The sequence below is a fragment of the Felis catus genome, chromosome X (genome assembly GCF_018350175.1).
Source record: "Felis catus isolate Fca126 chromosome X, F.catus_Fca126_mat1.0, whole genome shotgun sequence".
Lineage (NCBI taxonomy): Eukaryota > Metazoa > Chordata > Mammalia > Carnivora > Felidae > Felis > Felis catus.
The window spans coordinates 70,434,814-70,458,699 of NC_058386.1; the positions used below are offsets into that span (position 1 = coordinate 70,434,814).

General features: G+C 38.1%; 2 protein-coding genes across 2 annotated transcripts in view; one reads left to right on the forward strand and one right to left on the reverse strand.

Annotated features, from left to right (window-relative positions):
- The window catches only part of SATL1 (spermidine/spermine N1-acetyl transferase like 1), a 30,979-nt gene extending 17,242 nt beyond the window's left edge, over positions 1 to 13,737 (reverse strand). The window contains 3 exon segments of the mRNA XM_023249192.2: positions 4,255 to 4,305; position 12,381; positions 12,791 to 13,737. Coding sequence (XP_023104960.2) covers positions 4,255 to 4,305; position 12,381; positions 12,791 to 13,420 — 682 coding nt within the window. The 5' untranslated portion in view covers positions 13,421 to 13,737.
- The window catches only part of APOOL (apolipoprotein O like), a 164,854-nt gene that overhangs the window by 122,712 nt on the left and 18,256 nt on the right, over positions 1 to 23,886 (forward strand). The gene's annotated exons all lie outside the window — the stretch shown is intronic.

The window sequence follows — 23,886 nt, forward strand, 5'->3', positions numbered from 1 at the left end:
TGATGCGGGGCTTGAACTCACAAACCTCAAGATCATGACCCGAGCTGAAGTCAGATGCTTAACTGACTGAGCCACCCAGGCACCCCAATAGGATCATCTTCTGATTTCTCATCTGAAACCTTGGAGACCAGAAGGCAGGGGATTGATCTTTAAAAATGCTGGAGGGAACCTGTCAACTGAGAATTTTGTCTCCACCAAAACTGTGCTTCAAAAATGAAGGAGAAATTGAGACATCCCCAGATCACCACCAAAGCAAACAAACAAACCTGAGGGATTTCATTATCACTAGACCTTCCCTGGATACAATGCTAAAAGGAGTCCTTTAGGTTGACATGAAAGAAAGCTAGATAGTAACTCAAAACCACATGAAGAAATAAAAATAAAGGTACCTAGTTAAAGGTAAATGCAAGAGCAATTATAAGGAAAGGACTAGAGTTATTTTAATTTTGTTTGTAACTCCACTTTTATTTTCTATATGGTTTAAGGATAACTGCATAAAATTAGTTATTAATATATGTTATTGGGCCCACAGTCTGTGAAGATGTAATCTCTAACATCAATAACATACAAAGGGGGGGAATGGAAATTTATTATTTTGTATGCCATTGGAATTAGACTAGTATAAATTCAAATTAGACTGTTATAATTTTAGGATGTTAAATCTAGTCCCAGTAATAACCACAAAGAAAATAGTTATAAAATATACACATAAGGAACTGAGAAGGGAATCAAAACATTTCAACACAAAAATCAACAAAACACAAAAGAAGGTGGAAATAAGGAACAAAAATACTGTATGGCATATAGAAAACAGCAAAATGGCAGAAGTCCCTCCTCAGTGATTACTTTAAATGTAAATGGATTAAATGGTCTAATCAAAAGGCAGAGTTTAGCAGAATGGATTAAAAAAATAATCTAACTCTATGCTGTCTATAGGAGACTCATTTTAGATTAAAAAACACACATAGAAAAGTTGACAGTGAAATAATGGAAAAATATTTCATGCAAATAGTAACCAAGAGAAAGCTGAGGTTGTTGTACTAATAACAGACCCAATAGACTCTAAGTTAAAAACTGTTACAAGAAACAAAGAACGAGGTTATATAATAATAATAAAAGGGTCAATTCACCAAGAAGATACAGCATTTATAAACATTTATGTACCAATCAGGGCTCCAAAATACATGAGGCAAATATTGACAGAATTGAAGACAGAAAAAGATAGCTCTACAATAATAGTAGAACACTTCAATACTTCAATTTCAGTAATGTACTGAACAACCAGACAGACGAAAATTAATTTACTAGATCATTTGAACAATACTGATCAAATGGACCTAAAAGAAATATACAGTACACTCCATCCAACAACATAATGCATATTTTTCTCAAGTGCACATGGAAGTTTCTCTAGGATAGACTATATGTTAGGCCACAAAACAATAAATTTTGGAAGATTTAAATCATACAAAGTATCTTTTCAATGAAACTAGAAATCAACAGCAGAAGCAAACTGTAAATATCACATATTTAGAAATTAATGCACTCTTAACCAATAGGTCAAAGAAGAAATCACAAGGGAAATTAGAAAACACTTAAAGATGAATGAAAATGAAAATACAACATATGAAAGTTGTGGAATGCAGTGAAAGCAGTGCTTAGAAACTTACAGCTATAAATGCCCACATTTAAAAAAGAAAAGATCTCAAACAATAACCTAAAAACGTATGCCTTAAGAAACTAGAAAAAAGGGAGAAAACTACGCCCAAAGCTAGCAGAAGGGAAGTAATAATAAAGTTTAGAACAGATATAAACAAAATAAAGGATAGAAATACAATAGAGAAAAATCAATAAAACCAAAAGTTGGTTCTTAGACAATGTCAACAAATTGACAATTGGACTGACAAAAAGACAGAAGATGCAAGTAATTAAAATCAGAAATAAAACACTACTACTGACCTTAGATAAAAAAAGAGATTATAAGTAAATACTATGAATTGTATACCAACAAATTAGATAACCTAGAAGAAAGGAACAAATTCCTTGAAAATTACAAATGACCTAAACTTATTCAAGAAAAGAAAAATCTGAGAAGACCTATAACAAGAGTTTGAATTAGTAATTAAAAATTTCAACAAAGAAAAGTCAGGGACTTTGAGATGGTTTCACTGGTGAATTCTATCAAACATTTAAAGAAGAATTAACACAATCCTCAAACTCTTCAAAAAAGTTTGAAGAGGAAGAAATATGTCTTAACTCATTCTATGAGGTCAGTATTACTTTGATATCAAAGGCAGATAAAGACATCACAGGAGAACAAAAATACAGACCAGTATCCATCATTAGTATATATGCAAAGATGGGACGCCTGGGTGGCTCAACCAGTTAAGTGTCTGACTCTTGGTTTCAGCTCAGGTCATGATCTCATGGTTTGTGAGTTTGAGCCCTGCATTGGGCTCCTCTCTGACAGTGCAGAGCCTGCTTGGGATTTTCTCTTTCCCTCTCTGCCCCTCCCCTTATTGTGTGTTCTCTCTCAAAATAAATAAATAAACTGTATATATGTAGATGCAACGATCCTCAACAAAGTATAAGCAAACTGAATCCAACACCATAGTAAAAGAGTCATTCACCATGACCCATGGTCAAGTGTGATTTATCCTAGGAATGAAAGGATTGTTTAGCATAAGAAAATCAATTAATATAATATATCACATTAACATAACAAAAGAAAAAAACATGAACATCTCAATGCAGAAAAGGCATTTGACAAAATACAATACCCTTTCATGACAAAATCCCTCAGAAATCTAGGAATAGAGGAAAATTCCTCAACATAATAAAGGATACTCATTTAAAAAAATAGTTAACTTCATGCTCAATGGTGAATGGCTTAAAGCATCCCCCTAAGATTAAGAACAAGATAAAGATACTCACTTTAACTGATGCTGTTCAACATTGTACTGGAAGTTATACCCAGAACTATTAGAAAAAGAAATAAAAGCTATCTAAATTAGAAAAAAAAAAAAAAAAAAAGAAGGGAAAAGAGTGGAGAGGGAAACAAACCACAAGAGACTCTTAATGATAGAGAACAAACTATGGGTTGAAGGAGGTGGGTGGGAGATGAGATAGATGGGTGATGGGTACTAAGGAGGGCACTTGCTGTGATGAGCACTGGGTGTTGTATGTAAGTGATGAATCACTGATTCTACTCCTGAAACCAATATTGTGCTGTATGTTAACTAAAATTTAAATTTTAAAAAAAATGAGAAAAAAACAATAAATTAGGAAGAGGTAAAATGTTCTCTGCAGATGACAAAATCCTACTGGTAAAAAAAATCCCAGAGGATCCAAAAGAAAGCTACTATGGCTAATAAAGGAATTCAATGAAGTTTCAGGCTGTAAGATCAACAAATAAAATTTTGTTTCTATACACCAAAGAACAAACTAAAAAGTAAACTAAGAAAGCAAATCCCTTTACAATAGCCCCTAAAATAAATACCTAGGAATAAATATAACCAAAAGGTGAAATATTTGTGTGCTGAAAACTACAAAAACATTACTGAAAGAAAAGAAGAACTAAATAAATTAAAAAACATCTTGTGTTCATAGATAAGTCTTAACGTTAAGATGCCAGTACTACCCAAAGTAATCTGAAGATTTGATGGAATCCCTATCAAAATTCGAAAATTCCAGTCCCTATCCCTTTTCACAGACATGGTAAAACCAATCCTCAAATTCATTTGGAATTCCAAGTGTATAATTTCATATGCTTTAATCATCTTTAAGTGTTTATATTTCCTTCCAAAAGAGTTCTTATTTGTTGCAAAACACTAGCCTATCTGTTTAATATTGCTGGCTATCAAAATGTAGTAAATATGTTGAAAATAGTTTGTCATTTTGTGTTTATCCATTTCATCCTATCAGGCTACTACCAACATATTGGGCATCAAGTTTACTTTTTTTGACCAGTTACATTTCTAATTCTACATTTTGAACATTACTTGAAGACTATTGCAGCCATAAAGATGCAAAAGCTTTTAAATATCAACTTAATACTTAAAAAATGGGGAAAATAAAAAATAGTGGATCATTGACAAAGCTATCAAACTAATGTCCTGCATATGTAGATACTATTAATGGCACCATCTTTGTGTAACAAGGACAGCAGCTTCTGCATATCTAGGTACAAGTAGTATTTGTGCATACATTATGCCATATTTTTTTAATCTCTGAAAACATTATATAACATCTTACTCGTTACTGTTAACTTCACTGCATCCAGCATGTTCTCACAGGAAGCCAATTCTTGTCAAAGTAGAGGAAATTTTCAGTTTATAGTTTAGTAACAAATTCTCTTTTTATATAAAAAATTTTTATAAATTTTTTTATAAATTTTATAAATTTTATATAAAAATTTTTATATAAAAATTTATTTATTTTAAGAGACAGAACTAGCAGAGGAGCAATGGAGAGAGAGGGAGACAGAATCCCAAGCAGGCTCCGCACTGTCAGAATGGAACCTGATATGGGGCTCAAACTCACAAACCTGTGGGATTATGACTTGAATTGAAACCAAGAGTTGGATGCCTAACTGACTGAGCCACCCAGGCGCCCCAACAAATTCCTAAGATGATAATCATGATGGAGCACCTGAGTGGCTCAGTTGGTTAACCACCCAACTCTTGATTTCAGCTCAGGTCACGATCTCATGGTCATGAGACTGAGCCCAGCATTGGGCTTTGTGCTGGGTGTGGAGCCTGCCTGCTTAAGATTCTCTCTCTCCCTCTCCTGCCCTTCCCCATCCGTGTTTTCTCTCTCTCTCTCTCTCTCAAAAAAAAAAAAAAAGATGGTAATCATGAAGTTTTTATAAGTATTTATTTTTTATTTAGCATTTATTAACATAGGATGCCCCATGTAGTATTAATGAGTCAGAATTAGCTGCAGTCATCTAGAAACTTAAAATCGAAAACGGCACATGCAATAAAAGCACATATATGGAGAGATCAACTAAGTTGATACCTCACTTGTATGAATTTTGGTTGTCCAGGTAACTAGTCTTGAATACAACCAGAAATGTGGAAGTGGAAATTCCAAAAGGAATATTCAAGGTAGATGTCATAAAGTCTATATACAATAAAGCTAGGAAAAAAGAATAAGTGGGGAAGCGGCAAGATGGCGGCTTAGGAGGACGCTGGGCTCACCGCGCATCCTGCTGATCACTTAGATTCCACCTACACCTGCCTAAATAACCCAGAAAACCGCCAGAGGATTAGCAGAACGGAGTCGCTGGAGCCAAACGCAGACGAGAGGCCCACGGAAGAGGGTAGGAAGGGCGGCGAGGCGGTGCACGCTCCACGGACTGGCAGGAGGGAGCCGGGGCGGAGGGGCGGCTCGCTGGCCAAGCAGAGCCCCCGAGTCTGGCTTGCAAAAGTGGAGGGGCCTGACGGACTGTGTTCCCACAACAAGCGCGACTTAGCGTCTGGGAGGTCATAAGTTAACAGCTCTGCTTGGAAAGCTGGAAGGCTGGAGGACAAAGGGAGGGAGAGCTGCTGAGCCCCCTGACAACAGAGCTCAGTTTGGTGGGGAACAAAGGCGCTCACCAGCGCCATCTCCCCCGCCCATCCCCCAGCCAAAATCCCAAAGAGAGCCAGTTCCTGCCAGGGAACTTGCTCGCTCCGCGCAAACACCCAACTCTGTGCTTCTGCGGAGCCAAACCTCCGGCAGTGGATCTGACTCCCTCGTGCTGCCACAGGGCCCCTCCTGAAGAGGATCACCTAAGGAGAAGCGATCTAAGCCTGCCCCTCCTGCCCCTGTGCACCTTGCCTACCAACCCCAGCTAATACGCCAGATCCCCAGCATCACAAGCCTGGCAGTGTGCAAGTAGCCCACACGGGCCACCCCACCCCACAGTGAATCCCGCCCCTAGGAGAGGGGAAGAGAAGGCACACACCAGTCTGACTGTGGCCCCAGTGGTGGGCTGGGAGCAGACGTCAGGTCTGACTGCGGCCCCGCCCACCAATTCCAGTTATACACCACAACACAGGGGAAGTGCCCTGCAGGTCCTCACCACGCCAGGGACTATCCAAAATGACCAAGCGGAAGAATTCCCCTCAGAAGAATCTCCAGGAAATAACAACAGCTAATGAACTGATCAAAAAGGATTTAAATAATATAACAGAAAGTGAATTTAGAATAATAGTCATAAAATTAATCGCTGGGCTTGAAAACAGTATACAGGACAGCAGAGAATCTCTTGCTACAGAGATCAAGGGACTAAGGAACAGTCACGAGGAGCTGAAAAATGCTTTAAACGAAATGCATAACAAAATGGAAACCACCACAGCTCAGCTTGAAGAGGCAGAGGAGAGAATAGGTGAACTAGAAGATAAAGTTATGGAAAAAGAGGAAGCTGAGAAGAAGAGAGATAAAAAAATCCAGGAGTATGAGGGGAAAATTAGAGAACTAAGTGATACACTAAAAAGAAATAATATACGCATAATTGGTATCCCAGAGGAGGAAGAGAGAGGGAAAGGTGCTGAAGGGGTACTTGAAGAAATAATAGCTGAGAACTTCCGTGAACTGGGGAAGGAAAAAGGCATTGAAATCCAAGAGGCACAGAGAACTCCCTTCAGACGTAACTTGAATCGATCTTCTGCACGACATATCATAGTGAAACTGGCAAAATACAAGGATAAAGAGAAAATTCTGAAAGCAGCAAGGGGTAAACGTGCCCTCACATATAAAGGGAGACCTATAAGACTCGTGACTGATCTCTCTTTTGAAACTTGGCAGGCCAGAAAGAATTGGCACGAGATTTTCAGGGTGCTAGACAGAAAAAATATGCAGCCGAGAATCCTTTATCCAGCAAGTCTGTCATTTAGAATAGAAGGAGAGATAAAGGTCTTCCCAAACAAACAAAAACTGAAGGAATTTGTCACCACTAAACCAGCCCTACAAGAGATCCTAAGGGGGACCCTGTGAGACAAAGTCCCAGAGACATCACTGCAAGCATAAAACATACAGACATCACAATGACTCTAAACCCATATCTTTCTATAATAACACTGAATGTAAATGGATTAAATGCGCCAACCAAAAGACATAGGGTATCAGAATGGATAAAAAAACAAGACCCATCTATTTGCTGTCTACAAGAGACTCATTTTAGACCTGAGGACACCTTTAGATTGAGAGTGAGGGGATGGAGAACTATTTATCATGCGACTGGAAGCCAAAAGAAAGCTGGAGTAGCCATACTTATATCAGACAAACTAGACTTTAAATTAAAGGCTGTAACAAGAGATGAAGAAGGACATTATATAATAGTTACAGGGTCTATCCATCAGGAAGAGCTAACAATTATAAATGTCTATGCACCGAATACCGGAGCCCCCAAATATATAAAACAATTACTCATAAACATAAGCAACCTTATTGATAAGAATGTGGTAATTGCAGGGGACTTTAACACCCCACTTACAGAAATGGACAGATCATCTAGACACACGGTCAATAAAGAAACAAGGGCCCTGAATGAGACATTGGATCAGATGGACTTGACAGATATATTTAGAACTCTGCATCCCAAAGCAACAGAATATACTTTCTTCTCGAGTGCACATGGAACATTCTCCAAGATAGATCATATACTGGGTCACAAAACAGCCCTTCATAAGTTTACAAGAATTGAAATTATACCATGCATACTTTCAGACCACAATGCTATGAAGCTTGAAATCAACCACAGAAAAAAGTCTGGAAAACCTCCAAAGGCATGGAGGTTAAAGAACACCCTACTAACGAATGAGTGGGTCAACCAGGCAATTAGAGAAGAAATTAAAAAATATATGGAAACAAACGAAAATGAAAATACAACAATCCAAACGCTTTGGGACGCAGCGAAGGCAGTCCTGAGAGGAAAATACATTGCAATCCAGGCCTATCTCAAGAAACAAGAAAAATCCCAAATACAAAATCTAACAGCACACCTAAAGGAACTAGAAGCAGAACAGCAAAGGCAGCCTAAACCCAGCAGAAGAAGAGAAATCATAAAGATCAGAGCAGAAATAAACAATATAGAATCTAAAACAACTGTAGAGCAGATCAACGAAACCAAGAGTTGGTTTTTTGAAAAAATAAACAAAATTGACAAACCTCTAGCCAGGCTTCTCAAAAAGAAAAGGGAAATGACCCAAATAGATAAAATCATGAATGAAAATGGAATTATTACAACCAATCCCTCAGAGATACAAACAATTATCAGGGAATACTATGAAAAATTATATGCCAACAAATTGGACAACCTGGAAGAAATGGACAAATTCCTGAACACCGACACTCTTCCAAAACTCAACCAGGAGGAAATAGAAAGCTTGACCAGACCCATAACCAGCGAAGAAATTGAATCGGTTATCAAAAATCTCCCAACAAATAAGAGTCCAGGACCAGATGGCTTCCCAGGGGAGTTCTACCAGACGTTTAAAGCAGAGATAATACCTATCCTTCTCAAGCTATTCCAAGAAATAGAAAGGGAAGGAAAACTTCCAGACTCATTCTATGAAGCCAGTATTACTTTGATTCCTAAACCAGACAGAGATCCAGTAAAAAAAAGAGAACTACAGGCCAATATCCCTGATGAATATGGATGCAAAAATTCTCAATAAGATACTAGCAAATCGAATTCAACGGCATATAAAAAGAATGATTCACCATGATCAAGTGGGATTCATTCCTGGGATGCAGGGCTGGTTCAACATTCGCAAATCAATCAACGTGATACATCACATTAACAAAAAAAAAGAGAAGAACCATATGATCCTGTCAATCGATGCAGAAAAGGCCTTTGACAAAATCCAGCACCCTTTCTTAATAAAAGCCCTTGAGAAAGTCGGGATAGAAGGAACATACTTAAAGATCATAAAAGCCATTTATGAAAAGCCCACAGCTAACATCATCCTCAACGGGGAAAAACTGAGAGCTTTTTCCCTGAGATCAGGAACACGACAAGGATGCCCACTCTCACCGCTGCTGTTTAACATAGTGCTGGAAGTTCTAGCATCAGCAATCAGACAACAAAAGGAAATCAAAGGCATCAAAATTGGCAAAGACGAAGTCAAGCTTTCGCTTTTTGCAGATGACATGATATTATACATGGAAAATCCGATAGACTCCACCAAAAGTCTACTAGAACTGATACAGGAATTCAGCAAAGTTGCAGGATACAAAATCAATGTACAGAAATCAGTTGCATTCTTATACACTAACAATGAAGCAACAGAAAGACAAATAAAGAAACTGATCCCATTCACAATTGCACCAAGAAGCATAAAATACCTAGGAATAAATCTAACCAAAGATGTAAAGGATCTGTATGCTGAAAACTATAGAAAGCTTATGAAGGAAATTGAAGAAGATTTAAAGAAATGGAAAGACATTCCCTGCTCATGGATTGGAAAAATAAATATTGTCAAAATGTCAATACTACCCAAAGGTATCTACACATTCAATGCAATCCCAATCAAAATTGCACCAGCATTCTTCTCGAAACTAGAACAAGCAATCCTAAAATTCATATGGAACCACAAAAGGCCCCGAATAGCCAAAGGAATTTTGAAGAAGAAGACCAAAGCAGGAGGCATCACACTCCCAGACTTTAGCCTCTACTACAAAGCTGTCATCATCAAGACAGCATGGTATTGGCACAAAAACAGACACATAGACCAATGGAATAGAATAGAAACCCCAGAACTAGACCCACAAACGTATGGCCAACTCATCTTTGACAAAGCAGGAAAGAACATCCAATGGAAAAAAGACAGCCTCTTTAACAAATGGTGCTGGGAGAACTGGACAGCAACATGCAGAAGGTTGAAACTAGACCACTTTCTCACACCATTCACAAAAATAAACTCAAAATGGATAAAGGACCTAAATGTGAGACAGGAAACCATCAAAACCTTAGAGGAGAAAGCAGGAAAAGACCTCTCTGACCTCAGCCGTAGCAATCTCTTACTCGACACATCCCAAAGGCAAGGGAATTAAAAGCAAAAGTGAATTACTGGGACCTTATGAAGATAAAAAGCTTCTGCACAGCAAAGGAAACAACCAACAAAACTGAAAGGCAACCAACGGAATGGGAAAAGATATTCGCAAATGACATATCGGACAAGGGTCTAGTATCCAAAATCTATAAAGAGCTCATCAAACTCCACACCCGAAAAACAAATAGCCCAGTGAAGAAATGGGCAGAAAACATGAATAGACACTTCTCTAAAGAAGACATCCGGATGGCCAACAGGCACATGAAAAGATGTTCAGCATCGCTCCTTATCAGGGAAATACAAATCAAAACCACACTCAGGTATCACCTCACGCCAGTCAGAGTGGCCAAAATGAACAAATCAGGAGACTATAGATGCTGGAGAGGATGTGGAGAAACGGGAACCCTCTTGCACTGTTGGTGGGAATGCAAATTGGTGCAGCCGCTCTGGAAAGCAGTGTGGAGGTTCCTCAGAAAATTAAAAATAGACCTACCCTATGACCCAGCAATAGCACTGCTAGGAATTTATCCAAGGGATACAGGAGTACTGATGCATAGGGCCACTTGTACCCCAATGTTCATAGCAGCACTCTCAACAATAGCCAAATTATGGAAAGAACCTAAATGTCCATCAACTGATGAATGGATAACGAAATTGTGGTTTATATACACAATGGAGTACTACGTGGCAATGAGAAAAAATGAAATATGGCCTTTTGTAGCAACGTGGATGGAACTGGAGAGTGTGATGCTAAGTGAAATAAGTCATACAGAGAAAGACAGATATCATATGGTTTCACTCTTATGTGGACCCTGAGAAATTAACAGGAACCCATGGGGGAGGGGAAGGAAAAAAAAAAACAGGTTAGAGTGGGAGAGAGCCAAAGCATAAGAGACTCTTAAAAACTGAGAACAAACTGAGGGTTGATGGGGGGTGGGAGGGAGGAGAGGGTGGGTGATGGGTATTGAGGAGGGCACCTTTTGGGATGAGCACTGGGTGTTGTATGGAAACCAATTTATCAATAAATTTCATATGAAAAAAAAAACCAACAACAATAAAGCTAGTAGACTTTACAGAAAAGTCTGTCATGTTTGCCTGTGAGGTGTTATACTCAGTTTAACTTTAGATATTGTCAATGTAGCTTTTCACTATATCATTTTTTTACACATTCAGATTAATTCATAGTTTGGATTATATGCTTGAAAAGGCATTCCCCATGTTCAGATTATTAGATAACAACATAAAGCTCAAAGCTAATTAATCATTACATTTCTATGATGCATAGTAAGTAATTTTGCTTTTCTATTATTTTTCAACAGTGAATACTCATTAAAATTATTCCCAAGAAAATTCTAGTGTATATTCAGGTATATGAGGCAAATTTAAAAGCAAATGTGGTCAGGCACTCCACAGATACAGGTTGAAGTGGGAGAGTCCAGTGATCTGTTTCTTCCTTAGTGATGTTTGGAAAGATAAAGAACATAAGTTTTTTGGATAGAGAGATTCACTCCCATTGAATAATAAATTTATTGCCAACTGGGTGCCAGATACTAAGCTACAAAAAACTTAATTTTTTTTTTCTGCCTGGAAAAATGTGCTTCCAGTACATAGTACTGTGCATAGTACCAGTATTGTGCATAGTACTTTGATCAATGATCTAATCATGTGATTAATGCCAGTTAGAGAAATGATATGGGAGAGTAGAATAGAATTGAAGACATGGAAGGATAACCACGTTCTTACAGATCTGTAATAGGACCTAGCATCATTTCAACAGATGTATTTCACTAGAAAACATTTTTGCCATTAAAACACATTATTTTAAAAAAGGGAACAGAAACTTGTCCTGATTTAAGGATATATCATATATAGATATAGATATAGGTATATACCTTTTCATTGTAAAAAATTTCCCTTATCTGTAACCTGTGCCTTATTCCAGTCTCATATTTACTCCATTGAAAATCTAGGCTGCCACATTTATATGGAATTGTTTAGGTTGTGCATCACATAACTGATTCTTTTGAGTGCCACAGAACTTAACAGTAACTATAGCTATTAGTGTTTCCCCTTTACTATACTGGGATGATTTCCATAAAAACCATTAAAATGGACTTTTAAATAAGAAATTTTTATCCCAGCTCCATGGACTCCTAGAAGTTGTCTGTGGATGGCTGCAGATGTGTGTCAGGGGTCAAAAAACTGTCTGAGTTGTATGGAATATTTTTTCTGAATGAATATTGTTTTGTATGGAAAATTTGTTCTGGATGAATATTGTTTTCTGCACAATCATGAACTTCTACAAGTAGGTGTGGTCTTAAAAGCAACAAGACTCCCTACCCTAAAATCTTACCCATTAATACCTGAAATTCTGTGACTAATAGATCATTCATTTAAGTGAAGCATTTTTCTCTAAGATCTTTTTTTAAAGTTAAAATTTCCCCAAGAGAGACAACATATTAGTTCCCTGAAATGTCCATGAATTCATTCCCCCCACTTTGAGTCCCCTACTATAAGTCAAGAAATTTATGTGTAATTATATTATTACAACAATCTTTAATATAGATAGTACTACAATATTGATTATAGATGTAAAAATTGAAGCCTAGAGAGGTTAGGTAATTTCCAGAAGGTTGTGTACATGGGTCATAATTAGCAAAATTAGGAATCAAACCCAACCTATGCCTTCCTTACTCTCAGCCCTGAACTAATGCCATGTAATTCCACAGAATAAGAAGAAAGATGCTTACTTTAATTAGGTGCAGGATTTCTGGGCAATCATGAGCCTCTGCAGGTCTTACTCAGAAAGAATTCATTCTTGGTTGCCTCATGCCTGATTGGCTCCTTCCTGGTTGGCTTATGCCTGGTTGGCTTGGGCCTGGTTTGTTCATGCCTGCTTTGCTTGTTCCTGCTTGACTTGTACCTGATTGACTCCAGCCTGGTTGCCTCATTCCTGGTTGATTCATTCTGAATTGGCTCAGGCCTGGTTGCCTCATGCCTGTTTGACTTGGGCCTGATTGCCTCAGGCTTAGTTGACTTGTGCTGAATTGGCTTGAGCATGGTAGCTTCATGCCTGGTTGGCTTGGGCCTGGTTGACTTATGCTGAATTGGCTCAGATCTGTTTGCCTCATACCTGATTGACTTGTGCCTGACTGGCTTGGGCCTGGTTTTCTCAGGCCTAGGTGGCATGTGCCTCCTTGCCTCACCCCTGGTTGGCTCATACCTGGTTGTTTCATGCTCAGTTGGTTCATGTCAAGTAAACTTGTATTCGGTTGGCTTATGTCCAGTTGGTACATACCAAATAAGCTCATTCCTGACTGGCTCATGCCTGGTTGATTCATGTCTGGTAAGCTTGATTGGTTCGTGCCTGATTGGTTCATGCCTAGTTGACTGAGGACTGGCTGGCAGATGATTGGTTGGCAGATGACTGTTTGGCCAATGACTAAGTGTCTTGATGGAACAGAAGTTCTTGACTACAGTGCTGTGGTGGAAGGCAGTAGGAGGTTTCTGTTTTTTCTTAATTTGATTGGTACTTTTAGATACCCCTCTATCAAGATGAGAATGGGAAAAATAATGGAGGACTACCCAAAAAAGATTATTGATGCCTCCGATTTGCTGGAGTTGACCTCACCAGCGACCACAGCTGTAGGCTTGGCTGGGTTTCAGGTTGTCATCTGGCCCTTCTCTGCCAACAGGCCGTAAGTGAGGGGAAGAAGAAAATGACCCTCGGGGAGTATTTCTGCTTTACCCCCTTGCACAGTCACTGCGTCATAGTAATGAAGTCACAATGCTCATATTTATGAGCTTAAGTGCTCCCCCGTGTGGTGAGGGAGTGGTGAGACAAGGCCTGCTTGACAACCATTTTATTTCCCCCTTTCGAGGAGCTTAAGAGGGTGGATGAGCAAGAACTGGGAAGGAATCTGAGAGCTTATGCTTGGCATTCTCTCTAAAAGTGCCTGCTATTTTAACAACTCAATTCAAAGATAGTTCCTTTAATTCTTTCTGTTTTCTCCATGTCGGAGCCATGAAATAATTCACTTCCTATTTCTGTCCTGTCTTCCACTTACCACCTCTCTCCCATAGGCATAGAAACTAGAATGCTTAGAGATAATACCTATCCTTGTCAAGCTATTCCAAGAAATAGAAAGGGAAGGAAAACTTCCAGACTCATTCTATGAAGCCAGTATTACTTTGATTCCTAAACCAGACAGAGACCCAGTAAAAAAAGAGAACTACAGGCCAATATCCCTGATGAATATGGATGCAAAAATTCTCAATAAGATACTAGCAAATCGAATTCAACGACATATAAAAAGAATTATTCACCATGATCAAGTGGGATTCATTCCTGGGATGCAGGGCTGGTTCAACATTCGCAAATCAATCAATGTGATACATCACATTAACAAAAAAAAAGAGAAGAACCATATGATCCTGTCAATCGATGCAGAAAAGGCCTTTGACAAAATCCAGCACCCTTTCTTAATAAAAACCCTTGAGAAAGTCGGGATAGAAGGAACATACTTAAAGATCATAAAAGCCATTTATGAAAAGCCCACAGCTAACATCATCCTCAACGGGGAAAAACTGAGAGCTTTTTCCCTGAGATCAGGAACACGACAAGGATGCCCACTCTCACCGCTGCTGTTTAACATAGTGCTGGAAGTTCTAGCATCAGCAATCAGACAACAAAAGGAAATCAAAGGCATCAAAATTGGCAAAGACGAAGTCAAGCTTTCGCTTTTTGCAGATGACATGATATTATACATGGAAAATCCAATAGACTCCACCAAAAGTCTACTAGAACTGATACAGGAATTCAGCAAAGTTGCAGGATACAAAATCAATGTACAGAAATCAGTTGCATTCTTATACACTAACAATGAAGCAACAGAAAGACAAATAAAGAAACTGATCCCATTCACAATTGCACCAAGAAGCATAAAATACCTAGGAATAAATCTAACCAAAGATGTAAAGGATCTGTATGCTGAAAACTATAGAAAGCTTATGAAGGAAATTGAAGAAGATTTAAAGAAATGGAAAGACATTCCCTGCTCATGGATTGGAAAAATAAATATTGTCAAAATGTCAATACTACCCAAAGGTATCTACACATTCAATGCAATCCCAATCAAAATTGCACCAGCATTCTTCTCGAAACTAGAACAAGCAATCCTAAAATTCATATGGAACCACAAAAGGCCCCGAATAGCCAAAGGAATTTTGAAGAAGAAGACCAAAGCAGGAGGCATCACACTCCCAGACTTTAGCCTCTACTACAAAGCTGTCATCATCAAGACAGCATGGTATTGGCACAAAAACAGACACATAGACCAATGGAATAGAATAGAAACCCCAGAACTAGACCCACAAACGTATGGCCAACTCATCTTTGACAAAGCAGGAAAGAACATCCAATGGAAAAAAGACAGCCTCTTTAACAAATGGTGCTGGGAGAACTGGACAGCAACATGCAGAAGGTTGAAACTAGACCACTTTCTCACACCATTCACAAAAATAAACTCAAAATGGATAAAGGACCTAAATGTGAGACAGGAAACCATCAAAACCTTAGAGGAGAAAGCAGGAAAAGACCTCTCTGACCTCAGCCGTAGCAATCTCTTACTCGACACATCCCCAAAGGCAAGGGAATTAAAAGCAAAAGTGAATTACTGGGACCTTATGAAGATAAAAAGCTTCTGCACAGCAAAGGAAACAACCAACAAAACTGAAAGGCAACCAACGGAATGGGAAAAGATATTCGCAAATGACATATCGGACAAAGGGCTAGTATCCAAAATCTATAAAGAGCTCACCAAACTCCACACCCGAAAAACAAATAACCCAGTGAAGAAATGGGCAGAAAACATGAATAGACACTTCTCTAAAGAAGACATCCGGATGGCCAACAGGCACATGAAAAGATGTTCAGCGTCGCTCCTTATCAGGGAAATACAAATCAAAACCACACTCAGGTATCACCTCACGCCAGTCAGAGTGGCCAAAATGAACAAATCAGGAGACTCTAGATGCTGGAGAGGATGTGGAGACACGGGAACCCTCTTGCACTGTTGGTGGGAATGCAAATTGGTGCAGCCGCTCTGGAAAGCAGTGTGGAGGTTCCTCAGAAAATTAAAAATAGACCTACCCTATGACCCAGCAATAGCACTGCTAGGAATTTATCCAAGGGATACAGGAGTACTGATGCATAGGGCCACTTGTACCCCAATGTTCATAGCAGCACTCTCAACAATAGCCAAATTATGGAAAGAGCCTAAATGTCCATTAACTGATGAATGGATAAAGAAATTGTGGTTTATATACACAATGGAATATTACGTGGCAATGAGAAAAAATGAAATATGGCCTTTTGTAGCAACGTGGATGGAACTGGAGAGTGTGATGCTAAGTGAAATAAGCCATACAGAGAAAGACAGATACCATATGGTTTCACTCTTATGTGGACCCTGAGAAATTAACAGGAACCCATGGGGGAGGGGAAGGAAAAAAAAAAAAAAACAGGTTAGAGTGGGAGAGAGCCAAAGCATAAGAGACTCTTAAAAACTGAGAACAAACTGAGGGTTGATGGGGGGTGGGAGGGAGGAGAGGGTGGGTGATGGGTATTGAGGAGGGCACCTTTTGGGATGAGCACTGGGTGTTGTATGGAAACTAATCTGTCAATAAATTTCATAAAAAAAAAAAAAAGAAACTAGAATGCTTAAAAAAAGTTGTCCTAATGGGGTGTTGAAGTCTCTAATGCAGAAAATATTTCTTTACAAATAATTAAAAATGACTGTCATTAGGGGCACCTGGGTGGCTCAGTCACGTAAGTGTCCAACTTTGGCTCAGGTCATGATCTCACAGCTCATGGGTTTGAGCCCCGCATCAGGCTCTGTGCTGACCCCTCAGAGCCTGGAGCCTGCTTCAGATTCTGTGTCTCCCTCTCTCTCTTTCTGCCCCTCCCCCGTTCATGCTCTGTCTCTCTCTCCCTCTCTGTCTCAAAAATGAATAAACATTAATTTTTTTTAAAATAATTAAAACGACTGTGGTTACTATTTATTGACTTCTTTTATGACCTAGGCTCAGTGGGAAGCACTTTACATTTTCTCATTGAATCCCATAGCAATCTTATCCCCAGTTCTGAGGAAAATAGTTAAAAAGATTTAGTAAACTAACCAAGGTCTCAACAGTTGGAGAAGAGCCTGAATTCAGGCACAGGTCTATCCAACTCTATTTTCAGACATTTTACCATCACACTATCCTGTCTCTTACCACACACTTTCACATATCTGTTAAATGAGGTATATTTTCCTTTAACCCCATCGTCCCTCACAGAAACGCTCTCCCATCATTTTATTTGTTAGCTCACTTCCACAACAATGTATATTATGTAAGTGATACTAAAATTGTTATAGATGGAATGACTTTTATTTTTTAAATATACCAGAGAACCTTGGTTGAGGCTATTCTAAGTCTCACACTATGTTAAGGGCCTTATATGCATTACTTCATTTCATCATCAAAGTAAGTTTGTGAGATATATACTATTGTTCCCCACTTTATTAATAAGAAAGTGGAATTTTAAGTTAACTAGTTTTACCAAGTCTAGTAAATGAGAGAATGAATACAGAGACCAAAGGCCATCCCATTGACAGAACAATTCAAATAGAACTATGGGGCACAATCACCGTTTGGCCTAAACTGGCTATAAATGTAACCTAGAGAGCCCATTTTCATATTATGACAGGCAAATCAAGTCACATCACATAATTATGCTAAACCTAACACACATTAGATGTAGGTACATTTGATCTAAACCCATTTGTAATAATAATGAGGGCTAAAATTTTACGAATGCTTCCTGTGGTGTCAGGCATCGTTTTAAGGAATAATTTACTTGTATTAATTAATTTAATCCTCACAACAATCCAGTGAGGTAGATGATATTATTATGACCATTTTTCAGGAAGAAAAACTGAGATTCAGAGAAGTTAGGTAACCTGACTTAAGTCACACAATAAAAAGTTCAGACAAAATTAGGAAAACCTAGGTACCATTTTGTTTTTTTCTGAAATGCCATGAAAGTGGTGAAGGAATATTGCTGTTTGCTTTACAAACTCGAATCATTTCTATGATTTATTATGGGGATGGGTGACATTTGTTTTTGCTTTTTTAGAGGAGGCATGTGTTAGGTTTCTGGTTGATGGTTGATGCCTTAAAGCAGTAAAATTAGAAATTATATTTTAGTGACCTAGATCTAAAATTAAGTTTCTTTTGTATTTTGACTTATAAAACTTTACATCACTTGAAAGCCATTTAGGTTTTTTTTAAAGAATGTTGGGTTTGAATATTATGCAATTTGGGGGCGCCTGGGTGACTCAAACATTCGACTCGTGGTTTTGGCTCAGGTCATGACCTTATGATTTGTGAGTTTGAGCCCTGCATCTGGCTCATGCTGACACATTGGAGCCTGTTTGGGATTCTCTCTCTCTCCCTCTCTCTCTGTCCCTCCCTTGCTTGCACTCTCTCTCTCAAAATAAGTAAACTTAAAAAAAAGAATAGTATGCAATTTTGATTTTAAAAAAACATACCAAAAATACATATCTTTGCTCAGTTACTTATTAACACAAATTGTCCAATCTTAGAAATATAGAATGAGACTGCTTCCATCAGCCATGCAAACATCTTCACACTGTAGCTGTAATACCATCAGGGAAAAAATAGTTTTGTTTGTTTGTTTGTTTAATATTTCAACATTTCAAAACCTTCAGTAATCAGTTCTTGCCAGAAGGTGGCAGTGTTGTGAAGTTTAGGAACCCAAAATCTGGTAAATATTGTGTTTGTTTATATTTAATAAAAGTATACATATTCTTTGAATTTGAGGGTTTTTTTCATTTCCAGATATTATAAGAAAATTTCTAAAAATGTTATTATTAGTCTTAACATACTATTTTATTACAAACCTGGTCTAGGTAGTGAATTGTATAAGCCAAGACCTGCCAAATTCTAAGAGTTCAAACTGTGCATGCATTATCTGCTCTACCAAAATGTTTTTAATTTAATATAATGTATAAACCCATGACAAATAGATCTAAAAATATGGATATGTTTATGCATTAAAATGACTCCCAACTCATAAAATCGCCTTTTCTGAAGATGCTAAGTAAAATCCTGTATTCTAAATTCTTTTATTTTTTATTTTTTTTTAATTTTTTTTTAACATTTATTTATTTTTGAGACAGAGCATGAACGGGGGAGGGGCAGAGAGACAGGGAGACACAGAATCGGAAACAGGCTCCAGGCTCTGAGCCATCAGCCCAGAGCCTGATGCGGGGCTCGAACTCACGGACCGCGAGATCGTGACCCGGCTGAAGTCGGATGCTTAACCGACTGAGCCACCCAGGCGCCCCCTGTATTCTAAATTCTGATCCCAGCATTGTTTCATCTGAATGAATACTCATAATTGAGAAAGGTATTTGTATGACTTTAATCTATAACAAATGGAATTTAAATTTGTTGGAATCTCCATATATTTCAGAGCTAACATTTTTTCCTGTCTCTTTTGATTTCACAGGCCTTTTGTTTCTACTCTGGTAGAATGCAAACAAAAAGAAATAAAAAGAAAAGGCAAAAGATTGGGTAGATTGGGGGGTTGGGGTAGGTGGGAGGGTTGGAGTTTAAGGCAGGAGCAATACTAGAACAGAACTAACATATGGGGTATTTTCTGAAATAAAAACTTCAAGTACTTTTGAGGCATATATCAATAAGGATGACAATATTTTTATAATATTTGCTGTATTTTATTTTATTAAAGATACATGCTTATTGTAAAACACTTGGAAAATATCTAACACAAAAAAATTACCTCACCACTTTACTCTGATTGGAAATGAGCACACTCAAGAATTTGAAGTTTCTTTCCAAATATCAGCAGCAAATTTCCAATTAAGGGAAAATCATCACTTTGCTTTTCCTGCCTCTGCTTAGCTGAGGATACAGATCTGGAATACATGGCTATTTTGTTTATTTTTCTTAAGTTCTTATTTGAATTCCAGTTCATTAACATACAATGTAATATTGGTTTCAGGTGTATAATATAGTGATTTAGCACTTCATACAGCACCCAGTGCTCATCCCAACAAGTGGACTCCTTCATCCCCATCAACTCTTTCACCCATACTCCCTACTCAGCTCCCTTTTAGTACCTATCAGTTTGTTCTCAGTAGTTAAGAGTCTGTTTCTTGGTTTGCCTCTCTATTTTTTTCTCTACTCCTTTGTTTTGTTTCTTAAATTCCACATATGAATGAAATCATATGGTAATTGTCTTTCTTTAACCAACTTATTTCACTTAGTATAATACTCTAGCTCCATTCATGTCCATGCAAACAGCAAGATTTTGTTGCAGGAAGTATGGCCCGAGTCACAAAAGATGAGTCCGCAAACAAAATGCAGTTAAGTGAAGGTCTTCTTACTCGAGTCAGAATGAGGCCCCAACTCCAGAATGAAGCTTCTTTTTATTAGGATAATTGCTAAAGACAACGTGCATAAAATCAGCTAAGCAAGTGTGTTAATCAATCTAATGATTTAGCTTTTCAAGGTTGAATTTCGAGTTAATTGGTTTTTATATCACTAGGATGGGTCAGGTGTGAAGGAACATTTGGCCCTGGACAATATTAATGGCTCTAGACATTCCTTATGAGCCACAGCCATGTTCAGCTGTGGAAACATGTCCTAAGGCCTTACACCTCCTCCAGCCCTTCCCTTTTGAAGTCTTTTCCTTTGATGCTTCTCTCCTGCATCTCCCACAAGATTTCATTCTTTTTTATGGCTAATATTCCATTATATATATACACCACATCTTCTTTATCCATTCATCTATCAGTGGAAACTTGGGCTGTTTCCAGGATTTGCCTATTGTATGTAAGGCTGCCTTAAACATTGGCATGTAGGTATCCCTTTGAATCAATATTTTTGTATTCTTTGGGTAAATACCTAGTAGTGCAATTGCTGGATTGTAGGGTAGTTCTATTTTGAGCTTTTTGAGGAGCCTCCATACTGTTTTCCACAGTGGCTGCACCAGTTTACATTCCTACCATCAGTGCAAGAGTATTTCCTTTTCACTAAATCTTCGCCAACTTCTGTTGGTTTTTCGATTGTTGATTTTAGCAATTCTGAGAGGTATGTGGTGAAATCTCATTGTAGGTTTTTTGTTTCTGTTTCTGTTTTTGTTTTTTGTATTTCTCTGATGAGAGTAATGTTGAGCATCTTTTCATGTGTCTGATGACCATCTGGATGTCTTCTTTGAAAAAATGTCTATTCATGTATTCTGTCCATTTTTAATTAGATCATTCATTTTGTGGGTGTTGAGTTTTGTAAGTTCTTTATGTATTTTGGATACTAACCCTTTATCAGATATGTCATTTGCAAATATCTTTATCCATTCAATAGGTTGCCTTTACATTTTGGTGATTGTTTCCTGTGCTGTGCAGAAGCATTTTATTTTGATGAAATCCAAATAGATCATTTTTGTTTTTGATTCCCTTACCTCAGGAGACATATCTAAAAATAAGTTGCTACAGCCTATGTCAAAAAGGTTACTGCCTGTGTTCTTCTCTGAGACCTTAATAGATTCTTGTCTCACATTTAGGTGTTTAACTTATTTGAGTTTATTTTTGTGTTTCTTGTAAGAAAGTGGTCTGGTTTCATTCTTTTGCATATTGGTATCCAGTGTTCCCAACACCATTTGTTGAAGAGACATTCTTTTTCCCATTGGATATTCTTTCCTGGTTTGTTGAAAATTAATTGACCTTATAGTTATGAGTTCATTTCTAGGTTTTCTATTCTGTTCTGTTGATCTATGTGTCTATTTATGTGCCAGTAACATACTGGTTTGATTCCTACAGCTTTGTAATATAATTTGAAGTCTGGAATTGTGATGCCTCCAGCTTTGCTTTTTTTTTTTTTTCAAGGTTGCTTTGGCTCTTTGGGATCTTTTGCATTTCCATAAGTTTTAGGATTGCTTGTTTTAGCTCTGTGAAAAAAGGCTGGTGGTATTTTGATAGAGATTACATTAAATGTGTAGATTGCTTTGGGTAGTAGAGACATTTTAAGAATATTCGTCATCCAATCCATGAGCATGAAATGTTTTTTTTCCATTTCTATGTGTCATCTTCAATTTCTTTCATAAGTATCCTATTGTTTTCACAATACAGATCTTTCACCTCTTTGATTGGGTTTATTCCTAGGCATATTGTGGGTTTTGGTGCAGTTTTAAAGGGGATTGATTACTTGGTTTCTCTTTGTGTTGCTTCATTATTGGTGTATATAAATGCAACAGATTTCTTATGTTGATTTTATATCCTGTGACTTCACCGATTTTCTGTATCAGTTCCAGCAGTTTGTGTGTGTGTGTGTGTGTGTGTGTGTGTGTGTGTAGTCCTTTGCTTTTTCTACATAGTATCATATCATCTGAAATAATAAAATTTTTACTTCTTTCTTGCCAATTTGGATGCTTTTCTTTTTGTTGTCTGTTGTGGATGATACTATATTAAATAACAGTGGTGAGAATGGACATTCCTGTCTTCTTCTTGACTGTCAAGGAAAAGCTCCCAGTTTTTCCCCAATTTAGGATAATATTAGCTGTAGGTTTTTCATATATGGCCTTTATTATGTTGACTTATGTTCCCTCCAAACCTACTCTCGTGAAGGTTTTTGTCGTGAATGAATGTTGTACATTGTCAAATGCTTTTTCTTCATCTATTGAAATGATCATGTGGTTCTTAGCATTTCTTTTATTAATGTGATGTATCACATTGATTGATTTACAAATAATGACCCACCATTGCATCCCGAGAATAAATCCCACTTGATCAAGGTGTATAATTTTTTTAATGTATTGTTGTATTTCACTTGCTGGCATTTGGTTGAGGATTTTTGCATATATGTTCATCAGAGATATTAGTCTGCAGTTCTCTTTTTTATGGTGCCTTTATCCAATTTTGATATCAGGGTAAACTGGCCATATAGAATGGATTTTGAAGTATTCTTTCCTTTTCTATTTTTTGGAATAGTTTGTGAAGTATAGTTATTAACTGTTCTTTAAATGTTTGGTAGAGGGGCCCCTGGGTGGCTCAGTCGGTTGGGCGTCCGACTTCAGCTCAGGTCATGATCTCGCGGTCCGTGAGTTCGAGCCCCGCATTGGGCTCTGTGCTGACACCTCAGAGCCTGGAGCCTGTTTCAGATTCTGTGTATCCCTCTCTCTCTGACCTTCCCCCATTCATGCTCTGTCTCTCTCTGTCTCAAAGATGAATAAACGTTAAAAAAAAAATTAAATGTTTGGTAGAATTTGCCTGTGAAGCCATCTGGCCCTGGACTTTTGTTTGCTGGGAGATTTTTTGATTACTGATTCAATTTCTTTGGTGGATATTGGTCTGTTCAAATTTTCTATTTCTGGGGTGCCTGGGTGGCTCAGGCCAGTGAGCATCTGACTTCAGCGCAAGTCACGATCTCACAATTTGTGGGTTCAAGCCCTGCATCAGGCTCTGTGCTGACAGCTCAGAGCCTGGAGCCTGCTTTGGATTCTGTGTCTCCCTCTCTCTGTCCCCCACTTATGCTCTGTCTCTCTCTGTCTCTCAAAAATAAATAAACATTAAAAAATTTTAAGTGTTCTGGGGCGCCTGGGTGGCGCATTCGGTTAAGGGTCCGACTTCGGCCAGGTCACGATCTCGCGGTCCGTGAGTTCGAGCCCCGCGTCAGGCTCTGGGCTGATGGCTCAGAGCCTGGAGCCTGTTTCCGATTCTGTGTCTCCCTCTCTCTCTGCCCCTCCCCCGTTCATGCTCTGTCT